Here is a 19,068-nt window from a genome sequence, read left to right on the forward strand (position 1 = left end):
GTTTCCTGCCCCAGGGCCTTTACACTGTCTGTGCTCCCCATCTCTTGTGCTCTTCCCCCACCTCCGAGCTGCGTTCACATTTCCCAGACTTGCCTGCTCCAGGAAGCCTTCCCGGACTCACCCCCACCAAGGTCAGGCTCCCAGTGACCCACGAGGGGCACACATGTCTTTCTCATGACCCTTTCTGCTGCTCTAACTCTGCATCTCTCCAGGTAGTCTGCCCCTTCCGTCCAAGACCAGGCAGGGACTGTGTACAGGAAGCCCCTCCTCACTGCCGTGGCCCGACCCCCAGCGCAGAGCCTGACACACGGGAGGGGCTCCGAAAACGAGGTCCAGCTAAATGGGCCCCCAAACGACTCCTCTTCCTAGACCTCCCTTTCAGCCCTTCAACTTTGTGTGTTTTCCTGAGATAATCGTGAATCCTGACGCAGAACTTCGCCAGGCTTCCCCCGACAGTGACATTTTGTAACACTGCACTACGGTATCACAACCAGGATTTTGACACTGATGCGATCTGCCCACCTTCTTTGGATTTCCCCGTTTTATGGGACAGGACTGTGCCATCATGAGGGTCCCTCCTGCTGCCCCCCCCCCGCCCACCTCGCTCACCGGCCCTACCGCCCTCACCCCGGCAACCACCGGTCTCTTCTCCATCCCCATAACGCTCTCTCCTCCAGGTGCTGTTAGAACCACACGTGTCAGGGGCGCCTGGGTGGCGCAGTCGGTTAAGCGTCCGACTTCAGCCAGGTCACGATCTCGCGGTCCGTGAGTTCGAGCCCCGCGTCGGGCTCTGGGCTGATGGCTCAGAGCCTGGAGCCTGTTTCCGATTCTGTGTCTCCCTCTCTCTCTGCCCCTCCCCCGTTCATGCTCTGTCTCTCTCTGTCCCAAAAATAAATAAACGTTGAAAAAAAAAATTAAAAAAAAAAAAAAAAAGAACCACACGTGTCGTGTAACCTTGGGGGTTGCCTGATTTTCCCCGCGTGATTCTGGGAGATGCGTCCGAGGGGCCGCGTGTCTGCCCCGCGCCCACAACTGTCTGCTGCTGAGTTGTGTCCCATGGTGTGGGTGGGCGAGTGTGCTCGCCCACACGCGTGTCGTGGACGCCCGAGTTACCGCGTGTCGGCTGCCGCAGGTGAGCTAAGTGTGCGGGTTTTCTGTCCCGGAGCTTTTATTTCTCTGACATGAATACCCCAGAGCCCCCTTCACCTTCTGTTTTAAAAAAAAATGGTTTTCCTGCAGAAACTGTGCCACTCCCTCTGCACACACTTTCTCTCTTAACCCCCACAACACACTTGGTCATTCATCCCGCACATATCTAATCAGCCCGACCATGCGCTGGGCGCTGGGGATACGTGGGGGACCACGTGAGACAGGCAGCCAGCAGGTACAACACAGGGACATCAGAACCGTGATGGGGGCAGCGCTGGGCGCAGAGAGCTCCAGGAAGGCTTCCCGGAGGAGGAGGAGGAGCCAGCTGAGCTGAGACTTGATGGATGAGTGAGGCACAGCTGGCACGACAGCCAGACCTGCATGTGCAAAGGCCCAGAGGCCAGAGGGATGGCAGCAGTTCAAGCAGCTGCAGAGAGAGGGTGAGTTTGGAGGGCAGGGAGTGGGCGGGGGCGGCAGGGCCTGTGGGCAAAGGGGAGAATTCCACCCTCTTGTCCTGACCGGTCTGGAGGCTGGTGTTGAAGACGAAAACAAGCCAGCTTCAGGCCAATGTCGAAATGGCCCTGTGTTTTGGCCTCTTGGTCTCACATTAACATCACTGCCAATTTGGATTACTTGCAGGGCCGTGCTGTTTCCAGATAAGTTGGGAGCCCTGGAGCCCTCCCAGAGATGGGCGGGGGTCCTGCGGGAGTGACTAAGCCTCAGCCGGCTGGGCTGTTGGGGGAAGGCTGAACTAATCCTGCGCAGGCAGCCCCACCCAAGCGACATCTGGGCGGGGCGAGGCTCTGACGGCTGGCAGCAATCCGGGTGCAAACAGCGGTGTGGGGCTTCTGAGCCGGGGCCTCCAGGCTCTTCCTGGAACCTGTGCCAAAGGATGAGCCTGACTTTCCAGGAGCACCATGCGGCCATGCGGGGAGGAAGCCCAACAGCCACACGGGTGGGGGGTGGGGGGGTGGGGAGAGGACTGCTCCGCCACTAGGCCTGCCAGGAAGGCCTTCTGGGGCCTTCCAGGTCCGGCCGCTAGGTGCGCCCGTCCAGCCCAGCCGAGCCCGGTTGCCCCACAGGCCAGGTAGTGAAAATCGGCCGCTCTTCTGCCTCCCTCCGCTGTGGGGCGCTTTCTCAAGGAGCCGTCCGTCAGCCCGCCCGCCGGTCCGTCCTGCGACTGGCTCTGTGCACGTGCTCCAGGGAGCACCTGTGCACTCCGTGACACCCGCCCTTTCCCCAGCCGGGACGCTGGACACTCACCGGGTAGCAGTAACACTACTTTATTTCAGCACTTTAAAAATCGCACGCTGTTCACATGTCCGTATTTCTGAAAATGGGACGAAGCTTATAACGTTACGATTGCAAGGCAGTGTGCGAAAGACGTCCGTCGGTGCTTTGGGGGAACGTTCCAGAGAGTGCGAGTATCAAAGTGTCTTCAATTTCAGGAAATACAGAAGTAATTAGGATATCAGTGGGAGCAGACATCACAGCAAATTCGTACCGAGGGGACATGGGTGGGGGGACGTTTTCACTATGGTTATCTTGCACAGAAACCGAGATATTAATAACCACAAAGGAGCGGCTGCTGTTCAAACGGCACCTGTCCCACAGGGGCCCAGCTCTCTCCCCGCAGAATCCGCCCGGATTGGGGCAGGACGCTCCCTCAGGACACCCGCACTCTCCCGGGCTTCGGGGGCCCGGCGGTGGCCGGGGGGGCCGGCCAGGCGGCGCAGCTCCGTCGGGGGGGCGGCGGGGGCGGGCGGCCCGGAGCCCCGGGGCTGGCGGGGCCGCCGCGGGGCGCAGGGGCAGACCCGGCGGAAGGCCTGCCGGAAGTGGGAGCCCAGGAACGCGTAGAGCAGCGGGTTCAGCGCCGAGTTGCCGTAGGACATGCAGTGCGCCCAGATCTTGAGCGCGTAGGCGGTGTAGCTGCGCGGGTGCCAGGCGCCCGCCGGGCCCAGCGCCTGCAGCACCAGGAACAGCTGGATGGGGCCCCAGCAGGCGGCGAAGAGCAGGACCACCGCGGCCACCAGCCGCGAGACCTTGGCCCGCACGGCGCCGGCCCGCTCTGCCAGCAGCCGGCCCTGCGGGGTGGAGGGGTGGTGAGGAAAGGCTGCGGGCTGGCCGGGGCCACCCCGCACAGCCCCCCTCCGCGGTCGCTCACTCTTCAAGTAAGCTCCGGGGCCCAGCGTGGGGCCTGAACTCGCGACCCCCTGAGCAAAAGCGCCTGCTCTACTCGCTGAGCCGGCCGGGCGCCCCCAGAGCTACCCTTCTTGAGCCTGGCACGTCCCCCCCCCCCCCCCGCCCACTTCGCTGCCCCCTCTCCCCCCCCCCCACCCCCGGTTCCTCCAGACGCGCGTCCCCCACGCCGTGCCTCCACCCAGCCGGCCAGCCGGCGGCCGCTCACCTGCAGGGCGCCGTCGGCGGCCGCGGGGCTCACGGCGGTGCGGCCCAGGTGGCGCAGCATGGCCCCGTAGCAGGCGCAGGTGGCGACCAGCGGCAGCAGGTAGAGCGCCAACAGGTTGTAGAGCGCGAAGGCGCGCTCCAGGGCCCGGCTGGGGAAGACCTCGCTGCAGTAGGCGCGGGGCCCGGGCGAGAGGCGGTGCAGGGCGAGCACAGGCGCGGAGACGGTGGCCGAGCCTGCGCCACACGACAGGGTGGAGACGCTGCCCCGGGGACGAGGGACGCCAGGAGGCCAGGACCCCTGCCCTCAGGCGGCCCCCTGGGGCAGCGTCACCGGGCGCGCCTCGCAGGCGCGCGTCGTCCGGGGTCCGCGCCTTCGGCGGCTCCTCGGAGGGAGGGCCCATTGCCCAGATGTACGCGCGGCCGGAGCCCAGTGAGGGGCGGTTGGCGGGGCGGGGGGTGGGGGTGGGGGCGCCCAGGGCACGAAGGCTTGTCGTCTCCCCCCGCCTCGCCCCGTGCGGCGCTCGCGCTGCACTCACCCACCCAGATGCCGAGGCTGACCGCCAGAGCCAGGCGGGGTGTGCGGCGGCGCAGGGCGCGCAGTGGGAACACGGTCACGTACCAGCGGTCCACGCTCATGGCCGTCAGGGTGGCGCACGTGGCCTGCACCGAGACCTGGGGGAGGGGGCGAGAGCGGGCGTTTCGTCCCGTGTGCGGTGTGGGGCCTGCCCCGAATGCGCCCACCTCGCGGGTGCCCCCACGGGTCCAAACACCCGGGCACAAACGGGACATGTCGCGGGAGGGCCTCCAGGGGCAGAGAGGGGGATCCCAGTGCGGGCTTGACCGGGCCGCTGGGGGTCCGCTGAGATGGGCAGAAGCACAGCCATCCTAGGAAGGCGGGACAGGCGCGCGAGAAGGCGCCGGCCCACCTCCGCAACCCCGGTCCCTAACTGTATCTCTGCCTTTTACGCGGTCCCCTTTCCTGTCCCCAGGCCCAGGCTCCACCTCCTCCTCGGCCCCGCCCCTGGACTCCGCGGCCCCTTCCCCAGCCCGCGCACCTGCTGCATGTAGTTGACGAACTTGCACATGAAGTCGCCCAGCACCCAGGCGGGCAGCGGGTAGAGCAGGGCCGTGAAGGGCACGCAGCACAACAGGAAGGTCACGTCCGTGGCCGCCAAGTTGGCTGCAGGAGGGAACACGCGGGGGCCTCAGCCACCCAACAGCCCGGCCCAGCCCCCACCCTTTCCTTGCCTTTCTCCGAGTAACCCGCAAGACCGCCTGGAAGATCCCCCGGCGTCCTTCGGCAGAGAAATTGGGGCGCCCTCCAGTCCCCCATTCGTACACGTCAAACATCCCCTCAGTACGGGTTTCGTGGCCATTTGAGCGACAGTCATTGCGCCCTGCGCGTCCCCGTCCGGACTGGAGAGCCGGGGCGCGCCCCCGTCGAGGCTGGCAGAGCCGGGGCGCGCCCCCGTCCGGTCTGGAGAGCCGGGGCGCGCCCCCGTCGAGGCTGGCAGAGCCGGGGGGTTGCGCTCCCGTGGAGGCTGGCAGAGCCGGGGTTGCGCCCCCGTCGCTGCTGGGAGAGCCGGGGCGCGCCCCCGTCCGAGCTGGGGAGAGCCGGGGTTGCGCTCCGTCGGGGCTGGGAGAGCCGGGGTTGTGCCCCGTCGGGGCTGGGAGAGCCGGGGTTGTGCCCCCGTCGCGGCTGGGAGAGTCGGGGCGCACCCCCGTCGAGGCTGGGAGAGCCGGGGTTGCGCCCCCGTCCGAGCCGGGAGAGCCGGGGTTGTGTCCCCGTGGAGGCTGGCAGAGCCTGGGTTGCTCCTCCGTCGCGGCTGGGAGAGCCGGGGCGCACCCCTGTGCGGGCCGGGAGAGCCGGGGTTGAGCCGCCCCCCCGTGGAGGCTGGGAGAGCCGGGCGCACCCCCTGTCCGGGCTGGGAGAGCCGGGGTTGCGCCCCTTCGCGGCTGGGAGAGCTGGGGTTGCGTCCCCGTCGGGGCTGGGAGAGCCGCGCACGCCCCCGTCGGATCTGAACCTGCCTCCCGGTCTGCAAGCTGGAGACAGTGGCGCTGCCCAGCAGCCACCACAGAATAGAGGAAAGCGAGCACTCACCTGAGCCAAGTCGGTCGGCCCATCATACAAATGTGTAAACCCAGCCTTTCATTGGCGCAAGGGTCGCAAACCGGGATCCCCGCGGGCCTAGCAGCCCCTCTCCCTACTTTCATCATAGGACACCGTGTCACAAGAACCACGTTTTAACCAGACACCTTCCTCAGGGCCAGGCCAAGCTCTCCACCGGCCACTGTCCAGACTCCAGAGTTCTCGAGGTCTAGCCCAAGAGTCAGGGACAGTAGGGACGGGACCTGCCCCCTGCACGGGGCAGGGGGCGGGGGTGCCGTCTGGGAGAGCACAGGGCGCTAGGAGGCCCCCTGGGCCAATCTGGGGACCCCCGGAGTGGCCGGCAGGTGCCCGGGCGCTCACCTATGTAAAAGTTGGTCACCGTCCGCATCTGCTTGTGGCGGCAGATGACGAAAATGACGAGCGAGTTCCCTGCCAGCCCGAGCAGCATCAGCGCCACGAAGGAAACCGGCACAAGCCAGGCGTCCACCGGCCGCGGCACAGGGGCCCGGCCGTCCGAGGCGTCGGCGCCACAGCCCGGGCAGACCGTCGCGTTGGCCGGCGCCCACCAGGACGCGTTGGGCGCGGACGTGGCCGCGGCGCGCATGGCTTCGCCGCCCTCTTCCCCCTGGCCGCCCGCCGGATTGCGCCCAGGCGGCGACCTTCCTCCTCGCTGCCTGCTGGGGACACGCCCGCGGAGCCTGGGAAGGGTCTCGGCTGCAGGCCACCAGACCCGGAGGGCGACTCCGCCGGGCAGGGCGGCTTCTCTGCTGCCGACGCAGCCGCGGCCACTTTATACCCTGCGCCCCCCTGGTCCCCGCCTCCCCGCCTCTCCCGCAGCCGCTGGCCACTCCTTCACCTGCCCGTGCGCCCTCCACTCACGTGCACAGCCACCTTCTCCGCCTTTCGCTCTCCGTGCACAGTCTGGCCCCGGAGCCCTGGAGGGGACAGGCTGGAGGTGGGGCTCGCGGGACCAGGGGAGAGGGGAGGGGGGAGGCTGTGTGGAGGCTGCTGCGGACCCTAGAGGGCGGGCCTAACCAGGGGGTTGAGACTCAGAGGACAGGCAAGCGGCAGGGACAAAACAGAGACCAGAGAAGGCGCCCTGTTAGCCTTCCGCGTGGCTGGGGCTGCGGGTGGGTGGGCCCTGGCTGGCAGGGAGGCCAGCCCCCATCAGAGGCTGGGAGAAGGGGCACTGGTGAGCCATGGAAGGCTCAGAGCAGGGCAGGTCCGCCGGGGAACTGGCAGTTAGAAGACACCCGTTCTTTTTCATATATATATTTTTAACGTTAATTATTTTTGAGAGAGAGACAGAGGGACAGAGCACAAGCGGGGGTGGGGGGGTGGGACAGACAGAGAGGGAGACAGAGAATCTGAAGCAGGCTCCAGGCTCTGAGCTGTCAGCGCAGAGCCCAAGGTGGGCACAAGATCATGGCCTGAGCCAGAACCAGACGCTAACCGACTGAGCCACCGGGCGCCCCTAGAAGATACCTGTTCTTGAAGTACAGAGCCTGCGGGGACTCCTTGGCTGTGGATGGGGGTGTGGCCCCCTGCCTGACTGGCTGCCCCTATTGGACGCTCGCACTGGGGGCGTGGGCACCTGTGCCGCTGGGGGTAGGAACCAGGTGGAGGGCAGTTTGCAGGGACACGTGTACCCCACGTACCCCAGATACTTTTTCTGTCCACCCGCTTTCCATCTTGAGGACGATTCGATTCTGGACAACGGCTTAAACAATCAGAAAAGGAAGAGAAACTTCTTTGAGCTGGGGGCTGTGGGGAGAGCAGCGGCAGCTCCTGGGGCGGCCGAGGGTCCAGGCGGGTGTCAGGAGGGTACCAACCCAGGTTCCCCAGAAAGGAGACCCCAGAATGGGGGGGAGGCCCGGTCGCATGCTCTAGACTTAGCACATTTATTGGGCAGTTAGTTCTCGGGGGCGGGGGCAGGAAGCAATCCCCGCCCCCCAGAGCCAGCGGGAACCAACCCCCCCAGGACCCCCTGCTGGCCGCTCCCCCCCCCCCAGGCGCCTTCTCTCTGGATTTATATCACCTTTGATTCATTTGGCTCTTTTCACATTTATCCGTATGATGCCACATAGTACGCGCTTTGGGGACTCTTTTAGCAGCCCCTCCTCCGTACCCTGTGTGTTTGTTAAAGTGATCCGGTCATTCTCCAGCACAATTTCCAACAGGCTGTCTGCGGCCCTGTCTCCCTGTGGCGTCTCTTCACGTGGTCCTGGTTTCCACTTTTCTTGTAGACTGAAGGGTGTATTCCAGCCAGATTCCACAGGTTCGATTCTCTGCTCCCAACCCTCCCACAACTCCCCGTTGCCAGACCCGCCATCACAGGACCGCAGGGCTCACGGGTCCACCCTCGGCCCTGTGCCTCCTTCCCCCTCATGCTCACTCATCACCCTGCTCTGGTCACTCTGGATACCTCAGGGCCTTTGCACTGGCTGTCCTCTCTGCCTGACACACTCTTCTCACTTTGCAGCCTGCCAGTCCCTCTCTCTCAGAGAACTCCTCTTTCCTGCCCCACTCCGAGGGGAAAGGGTCTGTCCTGGCCACTGCCACACCCCAGAGCCCATCACTGGGCCCTGCTGACAGTGGACATTGGTTAAATGAACAAATCCTCAGGGGTGAAAGGGGGTGGGAACTGATGTTGCCCTATGTAAAAAAAAAAAAAAAAAAATTGTTTTATTAAAAATTTTTTTAAATTATTATGCTTATTTATTTTGAGAGGGAGACAGAGTGTGAGTGGGGGAGGAGCAGAGAGAGAGGAAGACACGGAATCTGAAGCAGCTCCAGGCTCGGAGCTGTCAGCACAGAGTCCCAACAGGTCTCGAACCCACTGACCGCCCAAGCCCAAGTCAGAGCTTAATCGACTGAGCCACCTAGCCCCCCCCCCCCCCCCCTTTTAACGTCTATTTTCAGAGATGAGTAAAGGAGTCAGGGCTCCAGGGGCCGCACTGAAACAGGACTGGGAGAGTCTGGTGGACTCGGGGCTGGGGGCCGGGGTGGGGGCGCGGCTTGGGTCATTTCATCTGTCTTCTGCCTCTGAAATGGATGCCCCCCTCTTTCCTAGCTCCCCAGGCCTCGGTTTCCCCGACCAGCCCCTGGAGGCTGGGTGCCCCGCCCACCGGCCTCCAGGCTTCGGGGGCGGGGATCTCGCTACCCGCCGCCTCGGTCTCCCCGTCTGTGCCCCGGGATCTGGCTGGCCCTGCGGCCTCGGTCCCCGCCCCGCGCGTCCAGCCTCCAGGCCCCGCCCCGGCCCGCCTCTGGGCGCCCGTCACTTCCTGCTCGGCCCGAGAAGGCCCTGCCGGGCGGCGGCGGCGGCAGCAGCGTCCGAGCCATGGTCGCGCTGGAGAACCCGGAGGGCGGCTCGGAGGTGGCGGCGGTGGGAAGCGCCCCCGGCGGGCGGCGGACGCTGTGAGCGCGGCGGGGCGGGCGGGGCACGCCCTCCAGGACTCCGGGGCCCCTCCCCTCTCCCCTCTCCCCTCTCCCCTCTCCCCTCTCCCCTCTCCCCTCTCCCCTCTCCCCTCTCCCCTCGGGTCCGGCTGCAGCCCCAGGCCCGCCCCGCCCCTTTTCCTTGGGGGTGCCCCGGACGGTGGTGGGGGTGGGAGGAGGGGGCTTTGTCGTCCCCCGGAGGGATCCCACCCCCGACCGGCCCGCGCGTCTGCTGGGCGGGGGGGAGGCACCCGGTTCGTGCGTTGGCGTGCCCCCGGGGCCCAGAAGTGCCCCCTCAGCCCCGCGCCCGCGTATTGTCTCGCTTTGGGGGTGTCGTGCGCCTGGCCGCCCGCTCGGGTGAGGTGGCGAGGTGGTGTCGCTGCGCGCCGCGTCCCCCGAGTCCGTTTTGGTGTTGCGGGCGCTAACGCACGAGCCGCTGTCCCCCCACGCGGGGTCTGCACCCCACAGCCAGTCCTGTGCGCGCCCCATGGGGTTTTCCAGCCCCCACCCCCCGAGGACACAGGGCTCTTTGTTCGTGTCTGAGTACTTAACGGGGGGGGGGGGGGGTGCTTCAACACCGGGTCAGCGGGAGCGGGAGGGGGCGGGGCCGCCGCTGCAGGTAGGACCCCAGAGGGGCCGGGCACACTTCGGCGGAAGCGGGGTGTTTATGCCGAAAACCGCGCTGTCGCCCCCTGGTCCGGGGGGGGGGGGGCGGGGAGCGAGGAATCGGCTGCCTCGTCGTCCGTCGGTGTGCCGGTCACTCCAGCTTCTGTGCCTCAGTTTCTCCATCTGTACAACGAGATAGACCAGCGGCCTCTTCTCGCAGTGCCTGGGACGAGGTGGGGGGTGTCAGGGACCCTGCGCTCAGAGGTGCCCCGCAAAAGGACGCGCGCATTCTGTGTTGTCCCAAGCGTCTCATTCTGTTTCGTTGCCGCTGTGCTGTTACGATTTCCGCCCGGTACCTGCCCGGAGGCCACGTGGGTCTCCACAGACGTGGGACTTCCCTTCTTTGAAGGGGCCTTAAGCACCCAGAGCGGGTATTAACTTGCCAGGTGGGTGCCACCGCGGCACCCCGTGTCCCCCGGGGTGTGGCCGCTGCTGGGGGCCGCGGGGCCCCGCCCCAGCCTGAGTCACCTCCGCTCGGAGCCCTCCCCCCTTGGTTTCCTGCTTCAGGAACTAGGTTCCTCTCTTGCTTGTTCCTGGGGGAGGGGGACCGGTGCCAGAGAAGGTACCCTGGAGCCCAACAGAGCAGGTGGCAAGAGGCCCCCTTTCAGAACCCGCGGGGAGCAGAACTGGGGGAGACAAAGGAGGCTGTTCTCCCCAGACCCAAGCTGACTTAGCAGCTGTTTCTACCTGGGGCCCGTCCACCCTCATTGGACAGGCACCTTGAGGACACGGACATTTCCTGAGGCCTGTCAGGTCCAGGAAGCCTAAGGCACCCCGTCTGCGTTGCCGGTTTCCCCATCCGTGAAGCGGTCTCTGTGGGCAGGTGCCCGGGCCACAGCAGGGGCGGGGCCGACCCCATCCCATCTGCAAGCGTGTAGTTCCGGAAAGGAGGGTTGAATAGTAAATTGAGGAGTAGACCAGCTGGTTCTGGGCAGCAACAGGTGAGGCGGGGTAATGGGGCTGGTCGGGCTGTCCAGGAGCACGGCGGTTTCTCCCAGGAGGTGGCATTTGAGCCAACGGCAGACTGTGCCAAGAAAGGTACTTCCGGCAGAAGGCTCAGCAAAGGCCCTGAGGTAGACTGTTCCTGGGGGCTTTGGGGCACGGTGAAGGGAGCAGAGGATGGGGTGAGGCACTGATTTTTGATGTGTGGGTGTGTTTTACACAACCTTTGTGCTGCCACACGTCCCTCTCCCGTCAGCCTTCGTTACAGATCCGATTTGCTGGGCACTCGTGGGTTGCCATCTCTGTCCTGCCCGCTTCTGCTGTCCTCTCTTCCTCGAGTGGGGACCAGGCCCGGTCGTTGGCCCTGGAGACCACACGTTTCTTGCCTCCTGCTGGAATTTGGTTGAGGTCAGCAAGCTTGAGTTGGTGGTGGGACTCGATTTCCAGTGCTCGGCTCAGCGCAGGAGGCCCACGAGAGGGTGGCGAGCCCTCCAGAAGCCTATGGGGCCGGACACAGGCCCCTGTGGTCCCGGTGCAGGGCAGGGCAGGGCTTCTGATGCCAGGTCAAGATGGAGCTGGGCCTTGCGCTCAGGGTTCTGGGGAGCCATGCATGGTGGTGGAGCAAGGGAGGGCCCCGTTGGGTCTCAACCAGGTGTGGGGGGTGGTCTGAGGGGCCCAGAGGGAAGCAGGAGACTGAATGGTTCAAGGGGGTGTTGCTGTTCCGACCGGGTTCAAATCCTGGCTCTGCCACTCTCAAGAGGTGATGGGGAAGCCCCATTTCTCCGAGCCCCAGGTCCTGAGGACTCAGCCCTGCTCTGACATCTCCTGATAACCACCCCCCGCGCCGGATGCGGACTCTGTTATCAGCCCCACCAGGCTGCCGTTCTGGACGCTGTCCAGCTGCCAAGGTGGAGACATAGGCATTGGAGCCCGGGGAGAGCTACGGTGAACTGGGGCTTGGGGTGGGCCTCAGGGGGGCAGCCCTCAGTTTGGATCCAGCCTCACAGTCACTGGCTCTGTGCTGACTTGATTTACCTCTCCCCGTGCCGGCCGGCCGCCTTCCTCGCGACTGTGGGATCTTAAGATAATGACTTTGTGTCTCAGTTGCTAATTTAATGGGCCTCAACATAGTATCACCAGCCTCCTGCATGATAGTGGAAATGAGTATTCACAACAGTGTGGCGGAGGGGGTGAGCTCCCCATGACAGGAGGAAACCAAGCAAGTTGCAGCTGGGTTGATGTCTGCCCTGGCCCTTTGTGGCCCTGACTGTCCCCTTTCGGACTCACAGAGGCCGTTTGTTATTTTTTTTTTTAATGTAAGCCCCAACACAGGGCTTGAACTCATAACCCAGAGATCAGGGCCTGAGCTGAGATCAAGAGTCAGACGCTTAACCAACTGAGCCACCCAGGCGCCCCACACAGAGGCCATTCTTGTCCTAACTTGGCAGAGAGTGAGCTGAGGCTCCCGGTTCCACCGTGAAGCATCCTAGCTAGGATTTGAACTCGGGGCTGAGATTCCAGGACCCGAACCGTACCTCTGCCGTGTGCTCCTGTTGATGGGTACTAGTGCGTGTGTGAGTTTATTTGTCAGACAGCAGCATGGATTTTGCCAGAAACTGTTACCCGGGGAGCCCATGCTGCTTACCTGCTCCACTGTGACCTCATGCCGTGCTGAGTCTCATCAGCCTGTTTGCTTTTTGATCAAGATGTAATGGCCATTCTACAGAGGACAGATGCTTAAGGCTGGGGACGCTTTACATATGTATAGACCCCACGGAGCACTCGCTTCATTCCTAACCCCTACAAGGTCTCTGCCACAGTCCTGGAGTTTCACGGTTTTCTAGAGCCTACTGGTGGCTTGGAAGGAAGAGGCCACACTTCTGTTTTTAATTTGTGTCCTGGGAACTTTGGGTACCAGAAAGTTTGAGGGGCATTTTGGACTCGGAGTCCTACTCAGTCTTGGAATTGTGGGATTTTTTTGAGAACCGATGCGGCAGTCGGTTTTCGGACCACCTGCTGGGTGCCAGGCTTGGTGGGTGAGTGTCTGCGTGGGGACTTCGGTGGACGAGGCTGGCAGTCTACGGTGGTCAGGAAAACAAAGCAGTGACATATTACATAAAGGGGCCGGGGTCTCCCTGACAGGTTAGAACAGAGCCAAAGGAGATGTTCAAAGGAGTGAGCCATTCAGACGCAGGGGGAGCGTGCACCGGGCAGGGGGTACAGGCCGGCGGGTGGGACGGCGAGTGGCATTGCTGGAGGGGCGGTGAGGAGACCCTGTGGCTGGAGCAGACAGAGGGAGAGGGAGTTAGGACACGGGAGGGGCCATCCTGGCGCCCAGACCCTCTGAGGGTCAGGATCCACCATTGCCCCTGCAGTGTGAGGGTTTTGTGGCCCAGTGGGGACCATCCCCCCTGTGGTCTGGGGGTCGTCAGGGGCTGACCTGGAAGCCCGGAACTTGCCAGGATGTTTCCATCCAGCACCCCGTCCCGGCCCCGTGTCGTGTCTGCAGCTGGCCTGTGGGTCCCCAGTGGGACGCCTGGCCATGCTGCTAATTCATCTACACATTAATGCATTTGCTTGGAGGACAGCAGATTAGTTCCAAGGGGGGCACATTTCGGGGGGACTCCAGGGACAGAAGGCAGATAGACTTGGCCGTCACCTTCAGCTTCCGGGGGATGTTTCTCGGTGTCTCTGCTGCTGGCATGGGGGTTGCTCCATTAAATCAAGTCTTTTGATGGGGTGCCCGGCTGGGAGCCCCACATTGGGTACAGAGATTGCTTAAATAAATAAACTTTTAAAAAGTCTCAAAAAAAAATAATAATAATAAGGCCTCTTGAGAAACTCCAAGAGGAGGGCGGTGTTCAAACCTGGAGACTCTGGGTCCCACTAGCTTGCGGTAAGATCCGGAAGCCTGGGAACTTTTCTTGGCCACCCACCCAAGGTGTGAATGCAGGCCAGTGTCTGCTCCTCTCCGAGCCCCAGTTTACTAATCTGTCATCACGACTGTACGGGCCTCCTGGGTGATGTGACCGTGAAACAAACGGCAATTTTAAGGGTCTAGGGCTCCCGTTGCTGAGGGAAACCAAGCGGCAGTGGCCATGGTGGGGGTCCTGGCCTGTGTTGGCCCTGAGGCCTGCCTCCCCACCCCAACCCCGGCCCACAGGCCCCTTCCGGGCTGCCTGCCCGCTCTAGCTGGCTCCCAGGTGAAGAGGCTGTCAGCATCCAAGCGGAAGCAACACTTCATCAACCAGGCCGTGCGGAACTCAGACCTCGTGCCCAAGGCCAAGGGGCGGAAGAGCCTTCAGCGTCTAGAGAACAGTGAGCGGGGGGCTGGGGGCACCTCCTGGGGGGTTCCTGGGGCCCAGATGAGAACTGTGTGTCTGTCGGTATCACCTGGTGCTTTTACCCTGAGTCTGACCCTGAGCTGGCAATGCTGGCAGTGGGCTATACGGAGCTCTGGGCGTTGGAGCTCAGGTTTTGAAAGATGTATAGGAGTTCAACGAGCCCGGGAAAAGGAGGAGTTCTGGAGGTGGAGGCTAGATGGTTTCTGCGCCTTCTGGGAAAGCCAGGTGGAGCACGGGGGTGGGGAGACCAGTGTGAGCCAGAGCGTAAAGGCCCTACATACATACAGAGGCCAGGGGAGGAAACACGGCCCTTGGGTTTCTAAGGAGACTGGGGGGCCCCAAATGCCACCCCCCAGCCCAGAGACCATCTGTTTCCATCTAGCCCAGTACCTCCTAACGCTGCTGGAGACAGACGGGGGCACAGCTGGTCTGGACGATGGGGACCTGGCCCCCCCCGCAGCACCCGGCATCTTCGCAGAGGCCTGCAACAATGAGACCTACATGGAGGTGGGGCCCCCGTGCCCTGGTCACTGCCTCCCTCTGCTCCGGCCACGCGGGCCTCCTCTCTGTTCTCGCTTCCGCTGCCGCACGCGGCCTATGCTGGTCCCTCGGTCAGGAGCACCCATCTGCACCCGTGCCCCTCTGGTTCCTCTATGCCCACCCTCTCTGTTTCCCTGGGGATCCCCAGACAAGGCAGAACTCCCACGTACCCCAGAAGTTTCCGGCACTCCCGATTCATCTGCCCCTCATTGGGAATGAAGGACTCCACGAGGGCACATTTGGTCCATACCAATCCCTGCCGGAGGAGCGGTCTGCGGGTACCCTGTAGCGGGCAAACGTGTCTAACAAGGGGTATTTCCGCACACTTTGTGGCCCTCTGTGTGCATTGGCCATATGGAGAACCCGGGGCTGAGGACGCCTGGGTCCAGCGCGCCTCTCTTCTAGGTCTGGAATGACTTCATGAACCGCTCTGGGGAGGAGCAGGAACGGGTTCTCCGCTACCTGGAGGATGAGGGCAAGAGCAAGGCACGGAGGAGGGGGCCCGGCCGCGGGGAGGATCGAAGGAGAGGTGCGGGCCTGGACGGGAGGTTGGGGGGACCAGAGGTACGGAGGGTGTACGCCTAGCTGATCCTGTGTGGGGGGGCCAGGGACGGGGAGGAGCCAGGTGTGTGGGCGGTGCTCGGGGCAGAGGAGGGGAGGAGCCAGTGTGTGTGTGTGGTGCCCGGGCAGAGGTGGGGAGGGGCCTGGTGTGTGGGCGGGCCAGGGCCGGGGAGGAGCCAATGTGTGGGCGGTGCTCGGGGGAAGAGGAGGGGAGGAGCCAGGTGTGGGGGCGGGGCCCGGGGGAAAGGAGGGGAGGAGCCAGTGTGTGGGCGGTGCTCGGGGGGAGAGGAGGGGAGGAGCCAGTGTGTGGGTGGGGCTCGGGGGGAGAGGAAGGGAGGAGCCAGGTGTGGGGGCGGGGCCCGGGGGAGAGGAGGGGAGGAGCCAGTGTGTGGGTGGTGCCCGGGCAGAGGTGGGGAGGGGCCTGGCGTGTGGGTGGACCAGGGACAGGGAGGAGCCAATGTGTGGGCGGTGCTCGGGGGAAGAGGAGGGGAGGAGCCAGGTGTGGGGGCGGGGCCGGGGGAAAGGAGGGGAGGAGCCAGTGTGTGGGTGGTGCCCGGGCAGAGGTGGGGAGGGGCCTAGCGTGTGGGTGGGCCAGACACAGGGAGGAGCCAATGTGTGGGCGGTGCTCGGGGGAAGAGGAGGGGAGGAGCCAGGTGTGGGGGCGGGGCCGGGGGAAAGGAGGGGAGGAGCCAGCGTGTGGGTGGTGCCCGGGCATAGGTGGGGAGGGGCCTGGCGTGTGGGCGGGGCCCAGGGACAAGGGGAGGGATGCCACGTATGGGCGGTGCCTGGGGGGGAGTGGGGAAGGACCCAGCGAGTGGGCAGTGTTTGGGGGAGACGTGGGGAGGAGCCCTGTGGGGGGGCGTTGCCCGGGGAGGGGAGGAGCCTAGTGTGTGGGCGGTGCCCAGGGACAGGTGTGGAGGAGCCGGTGTGTGGGGCGGGCCAGGGGCTTGCTCTAGACGCTGCCCCAAGCCCAGAACTCTTGCAGAGGACCCAGCCTACACACCCCGTGAGTGCTTCCAGCGCATCAGCCGGCGTCTGAGAACTGTCCTCAAGCGGAGCCGCATCCCCATGGTGAATATCAGGCCAGGCCTCCTCTTTTTCCACCTGCCTGTTTTTTTTAATTACCTTTTTTTCCTCACTTTCTCAATTGGTGGTGGTGTCAGGGGTAGTCCGTTACCCAGTGCAGGTGGTATTGGAGACAAGGCAGTACACAGGCCAGTGTGATCAGAGTGCAGGAACTGGGCCGGGAATGGGCTTTCCATGAGGGTGGGAGGGGCAGGGGCAATGACAGTGGGTACTGCGGGATGTGTAGGAGTTCACCAGGAGGAGGGCACAGGGGTTCAGAAGCATGGGGATATCTCAGTGCCTGGTATCTTCGGAAAGGGTTATGTAGCTTCATATAGCAGGTCAGAAGCCACGTTTGAACCCAGGGCTTTGGGCTCCAGAGGCTCCCCTGGGCATGGGGCGTAGACAGCTTGGCCCCAGCCTCACAGTTGGCCTCACCCCTAGACCTGTTTCCCCTGCAGGAAACTCTGGAGACCTGGGAGGAGAGGCTGCTGAGGTTTTTCTCTGTGTCTCCCCAGGCCGTGTACACGGCCATGCTGGACAACAGGTGACAGGGTGGGGATGAGCCCAATGTGCCCCTCCAGGGACTGGCTCTGGCTCGCCACCGCTTACCTTCCGTTCCTCTCCAGTTTCGAGAGACTCCTGCTTCACGCCATCTGTCAGTACATGGACCTCATCTCAGCCAGTAAGTGCTGCCGACCCGCGGGGCCCCACCTGGCTGATGCACCCTGGGGACACCAAGGCCCGAGTCACAGAGGGTCTGGGTACTGGGGGAGCGGTGCTTCTGGAGGAGGAGGGGCAGCATGAGCAAAGGCTCTTGTGCGAGTTCGAGTTCTTTGGAAGCTCCCTGTGCGTCTGGCTCCATGCTGGGTGCAAGGTTGTTTAGCTGCAGCTTCCCCTGCAGCCCCCCTCCACCATGCCACCCAGTTGACTTCGGCGAGTCCCCCTCCTGGGGCCTGTGTCTCCGCTTTTACCACGGGGGTGTTCTCAGGACACAGTGCCCCAGGGAGAGTCCTCACTGCCTCTGGGTGCGCCGCCTCCTTGCTCCTCTGCTCCGCCTCCTGCCCGGAGTTGCTGAGGTGACGGTTTCCATGGCAACTCAGGGACGGCCCCTCCCACGCTCCCTTCCCTTTGTTCCCACAGACTCGGGACCGAGGGGCTGGGCTGGGGGTGCTACCCCGTCCTGGGGTGCTTCCCCGCAGGAGTTGGGCCACGGCCCGGACACGGAGGAGCAGGGGCCCTGGCAAAATGGGAGGAGGGGAGATGGAATGAGCTCGGGTGTGCGTGGCTGGTTCAGGTTCGGGAGTGGAGGGAGGTGGGGCGGGTGGGGGTTGGGCCACTCGAGCCCTGATGCGGAAGCAGCCCCCCCCCACCCCGCCACCCCCCGTGAGGGCAGGGATGGAGGCGGTGACCTCGTGTGCCCTTCCCCCATGCTGCCCTCATCGTGGCGCCCCCTGCCCCTTACAGGTGCCGACCTGGAGGGCAAGAGGCAGATGAAAGTCAGCAACCGCCACCTGGACTTCCTGCCACCGGGGCTGCTCCTGTCCGCGTATCTGGAGCAGCGCAGCTGATGGCCGCCCCCCCCTTCCCCGCCCCCGGCCTCCCCTCCCCCAGGCCTCCCGTGCCATTCGCTAAAGTATCTTTATTATTTGGAGGATTTGTCCCTGCAGACGTGCTCTACCCCTGGGGGGGGTGCTATCACTCTGACTCCTTCCCAGCCCGCCTCTCCCAGATAAACGCGGGGCCCTGGCCCCCCACACCGGACTGTCCTGGCCTTGCAGCTCCCCGCTCCGGGACTTGAGTTTCAGCGAGGAGACCCGGCCTGGTCACTTCCGTGTTCCTTCTTCGTTCAGCTTTTTCGGCCCCGTCTGAAACTTAAGCGAGGAGCGACAGGCTGGGTTTTTATCACTTTTAATGAATTTGGCATGATTTGTTGTAGATTTTTAAATTTCCCTTTTGGGAAGAAAAACCAAAAACTTGCCCCAACTGATAAACCGGGGGACTTTGTTCCAGTCCCTGTTTGATCCTCCCCCATCCCCCAGCTTTTGGCTTGGATGTGGGGGAGGGGGGGCCTGGGGCTCCGCCCCTTTTTCCAGGTGTGTTCTGTCGTGTGCGCCTGCGCGTGTGCCCCACGCCCTAGGACAGGGGCTGCATCTTAAAGGCTGGTCTTGCCACCCTTTTGGAACATGTTTGTCCTCCACGGGTGGCTTTTGGTGGCTCTTGGGGCCCCATTTGCTCTACACACCTCCTCCCTTCATCCTGCGGGATCAGGACTTCCAGCCAGAAGCCTCTGCCCTAGGACTGCCCCATTCCCCTGTCCGTGTCCCTTTGCCCTTCCCCTAGCCTAGCTCTGGCCTGTTGCCTTGGGCTGACCTCTCACTGGCCACCCTGGCATGTCCCACAAGAGCAGGGCTGGGGGACCCTCCCGTGTGTGTGTGTGTGTGTGTGTGTGTGTGTGTGTGTGTGTGTCTAGTCGTGCTTTGGGAAAAGTGGAGAGTTCAATAAATTTCTGGTGCTCTGGTCTCTGGTCTCCAGCTGTGGGGCTTTCCTTGGGGGTATGGCTGGGGGGGGGGGCAGGTGCACAGAGGTGCTCAGGATGTGTGGAGTCTCAGTCGTCGCTGAGGGCCGAAGGCCTGGGGATGAAGCCTTACACTGAGGAGGCGTGTAGGGAGAGGCCGCTGGTTCTGCCGCCTGGCTCGTGCCCTTCCCAGGTGCCCACGTTCCAACCCCAGCTCCACCATTTCCCAGCTGCCCACCGTCCAAAAAGTCACTTGTGTGATCGTCCTGGGGTGGCCAGGACAAAGTAACCCCAGCTGTGGCTTAAAACCACAGGAATTTCTTGTCTCCCAG

At 63.8% G+C, this 19,068-nt stretch overlaps 2 protein-coding genes and 1 long non-coding RNA gene across 4 annotated transcripts; 2 read left to right on the top strand and 1 right to left on the bottom strand.

The window, feature by feature from the left end:
- Positions 1-938: 938 nt before the first annotated feature.
- On the top strand, positions 939-5,380 carry LOC147583949 (uncharacterized). The gene is made up of 3 exons (XR_015248617.1): positions 939-1,589; positions 1,789-2,608; positions 4,545-5,380. It is a non-coding gene; the product is annotated as an uncharacterized LOC147583949 (long non-coding RNA).
- On the bottom strand, positions 2,417-6,483 carry KISS1R (KISS1 receptor). The gene is made up of 5 exons (XM_086699751.1): positions 6,026-6,483; positions 4,611-4,735; positions 4,092-4,227; positions 3,557-3,789; positions 2,417-3,233 (listed from the first exon to the last, which is right to left on the bottom strand). The coding sequence occupies exons 1-5, from the start codon at positions 6,267-6,269 to the stop codon at positions 2,742-2,744; spliced, it is 1,230 nt and encodes a 409-aa protein (XP_086555877.1). The 5' UTR covers positions 6,270-6,483; the 3' UTR covers positions 2,417-2,741.
- A 2,444-nt stretch (positions 6,484-8,927) lies between these two features.
- Positions 8,928-18,741, top strand: R3HDM4 (R3H domain containing 4). 2 transcript variants are annotated; one of them, XM_086699759.1, is made up of 8 exons: positions 8,928-9,082; positions 13,872-14,026; positions 14,435-14,559; positions 14,998-15,121; positions 16,139-16,224; positions 16,680-16,765; positions 16,848-16,903; positions 17,686-18,741. In XM_086699759.1, exons 1-8 carry the CDS (start codon positions 9,006-9,008, stop codon positions 17,787-17,789), a joined length of 813 nt encoding a protein of 270 aa, XP_086555885.1. In that variant the 5' UTR covers positions 8,928-9,005; the 3' UTR covers positions 17,790-18,741. The 2 variants fall into 2 exon arrangements, with proteins under 2 accessions (XP_086555885.1, XP_086555886.1); XM_086699760.1 differs by having other exon boundaries at positions 16,737-16,765.
- The last annotated feature ends 327 nt before the right edge of the window (positions 18,742-19,068 follow it).

The sequence above is a fragment of the Puma concolor genome, chromosome A2 (assembly GCF_028749965.1).
Source record: "Puma concolor isolate L17-30 chromosome A2, mPumCon1.1.hap2, whole genome shotgun sequence".
Classification (NCBI taxonomy): Eukaryota; Metazoa; Chordata; class Mammalia; order Carnivora; family Felidae; genus Puma; species Puma concolor.

What these genes read in the sequence shown, in the direction of transcription:
- KISS1R (XM_086699751.1), bottom strand. Translation starts at nt 6,269, where the DNA reads ATGCGCGCCGCGGCCACGTCCGCGCCCAACGCGTCCTGGTGGGCGCCG. An exon ending in GGTGACCAACTTTTACATAG is followed by an intron (nt 4,736 to 6,025) that starts GTGAGCGCCCGG and finishes TCCCTCCTGCAG; the next exon opens with CCAACTTGGCGGCCACGGAC. An exon ending in TCGTCAACTACATGCAGCAG is followed by an intron (nt 4,228 to 4,610) that starts GTGCGCGGGCTG and finishes CCCCTCCCCCAG; the next exon opens with GTCTCGGTGCAGGCCACGTG.
- R3HDM4 (XM_086699759.1), top strand. Translation starts at nt 9,006, where the DNA reads ATGGTCGCGCTGGAGAACCCGGAGGGCGGCTCGGAGGTGGCGGCGGTG. An exon ending in ACAATGAGACCTACATGGAG is followed by an intron (nt 14,560 to 14,997) that starts GTGGGGCCCCCG and finishes CCTCTCTTCTAG; the next exon opens with GTCTGGAATGACTTCATGAA. An exon ending in CGGGGAGGATCGAAGGAGAG is followed by an intron (nt 15,122 to 16,138) that starts GTGCGGGCCTGG and finishes GAACTCTTGCAG; the next exon opens with AGGACCCAGCCTACACACCC.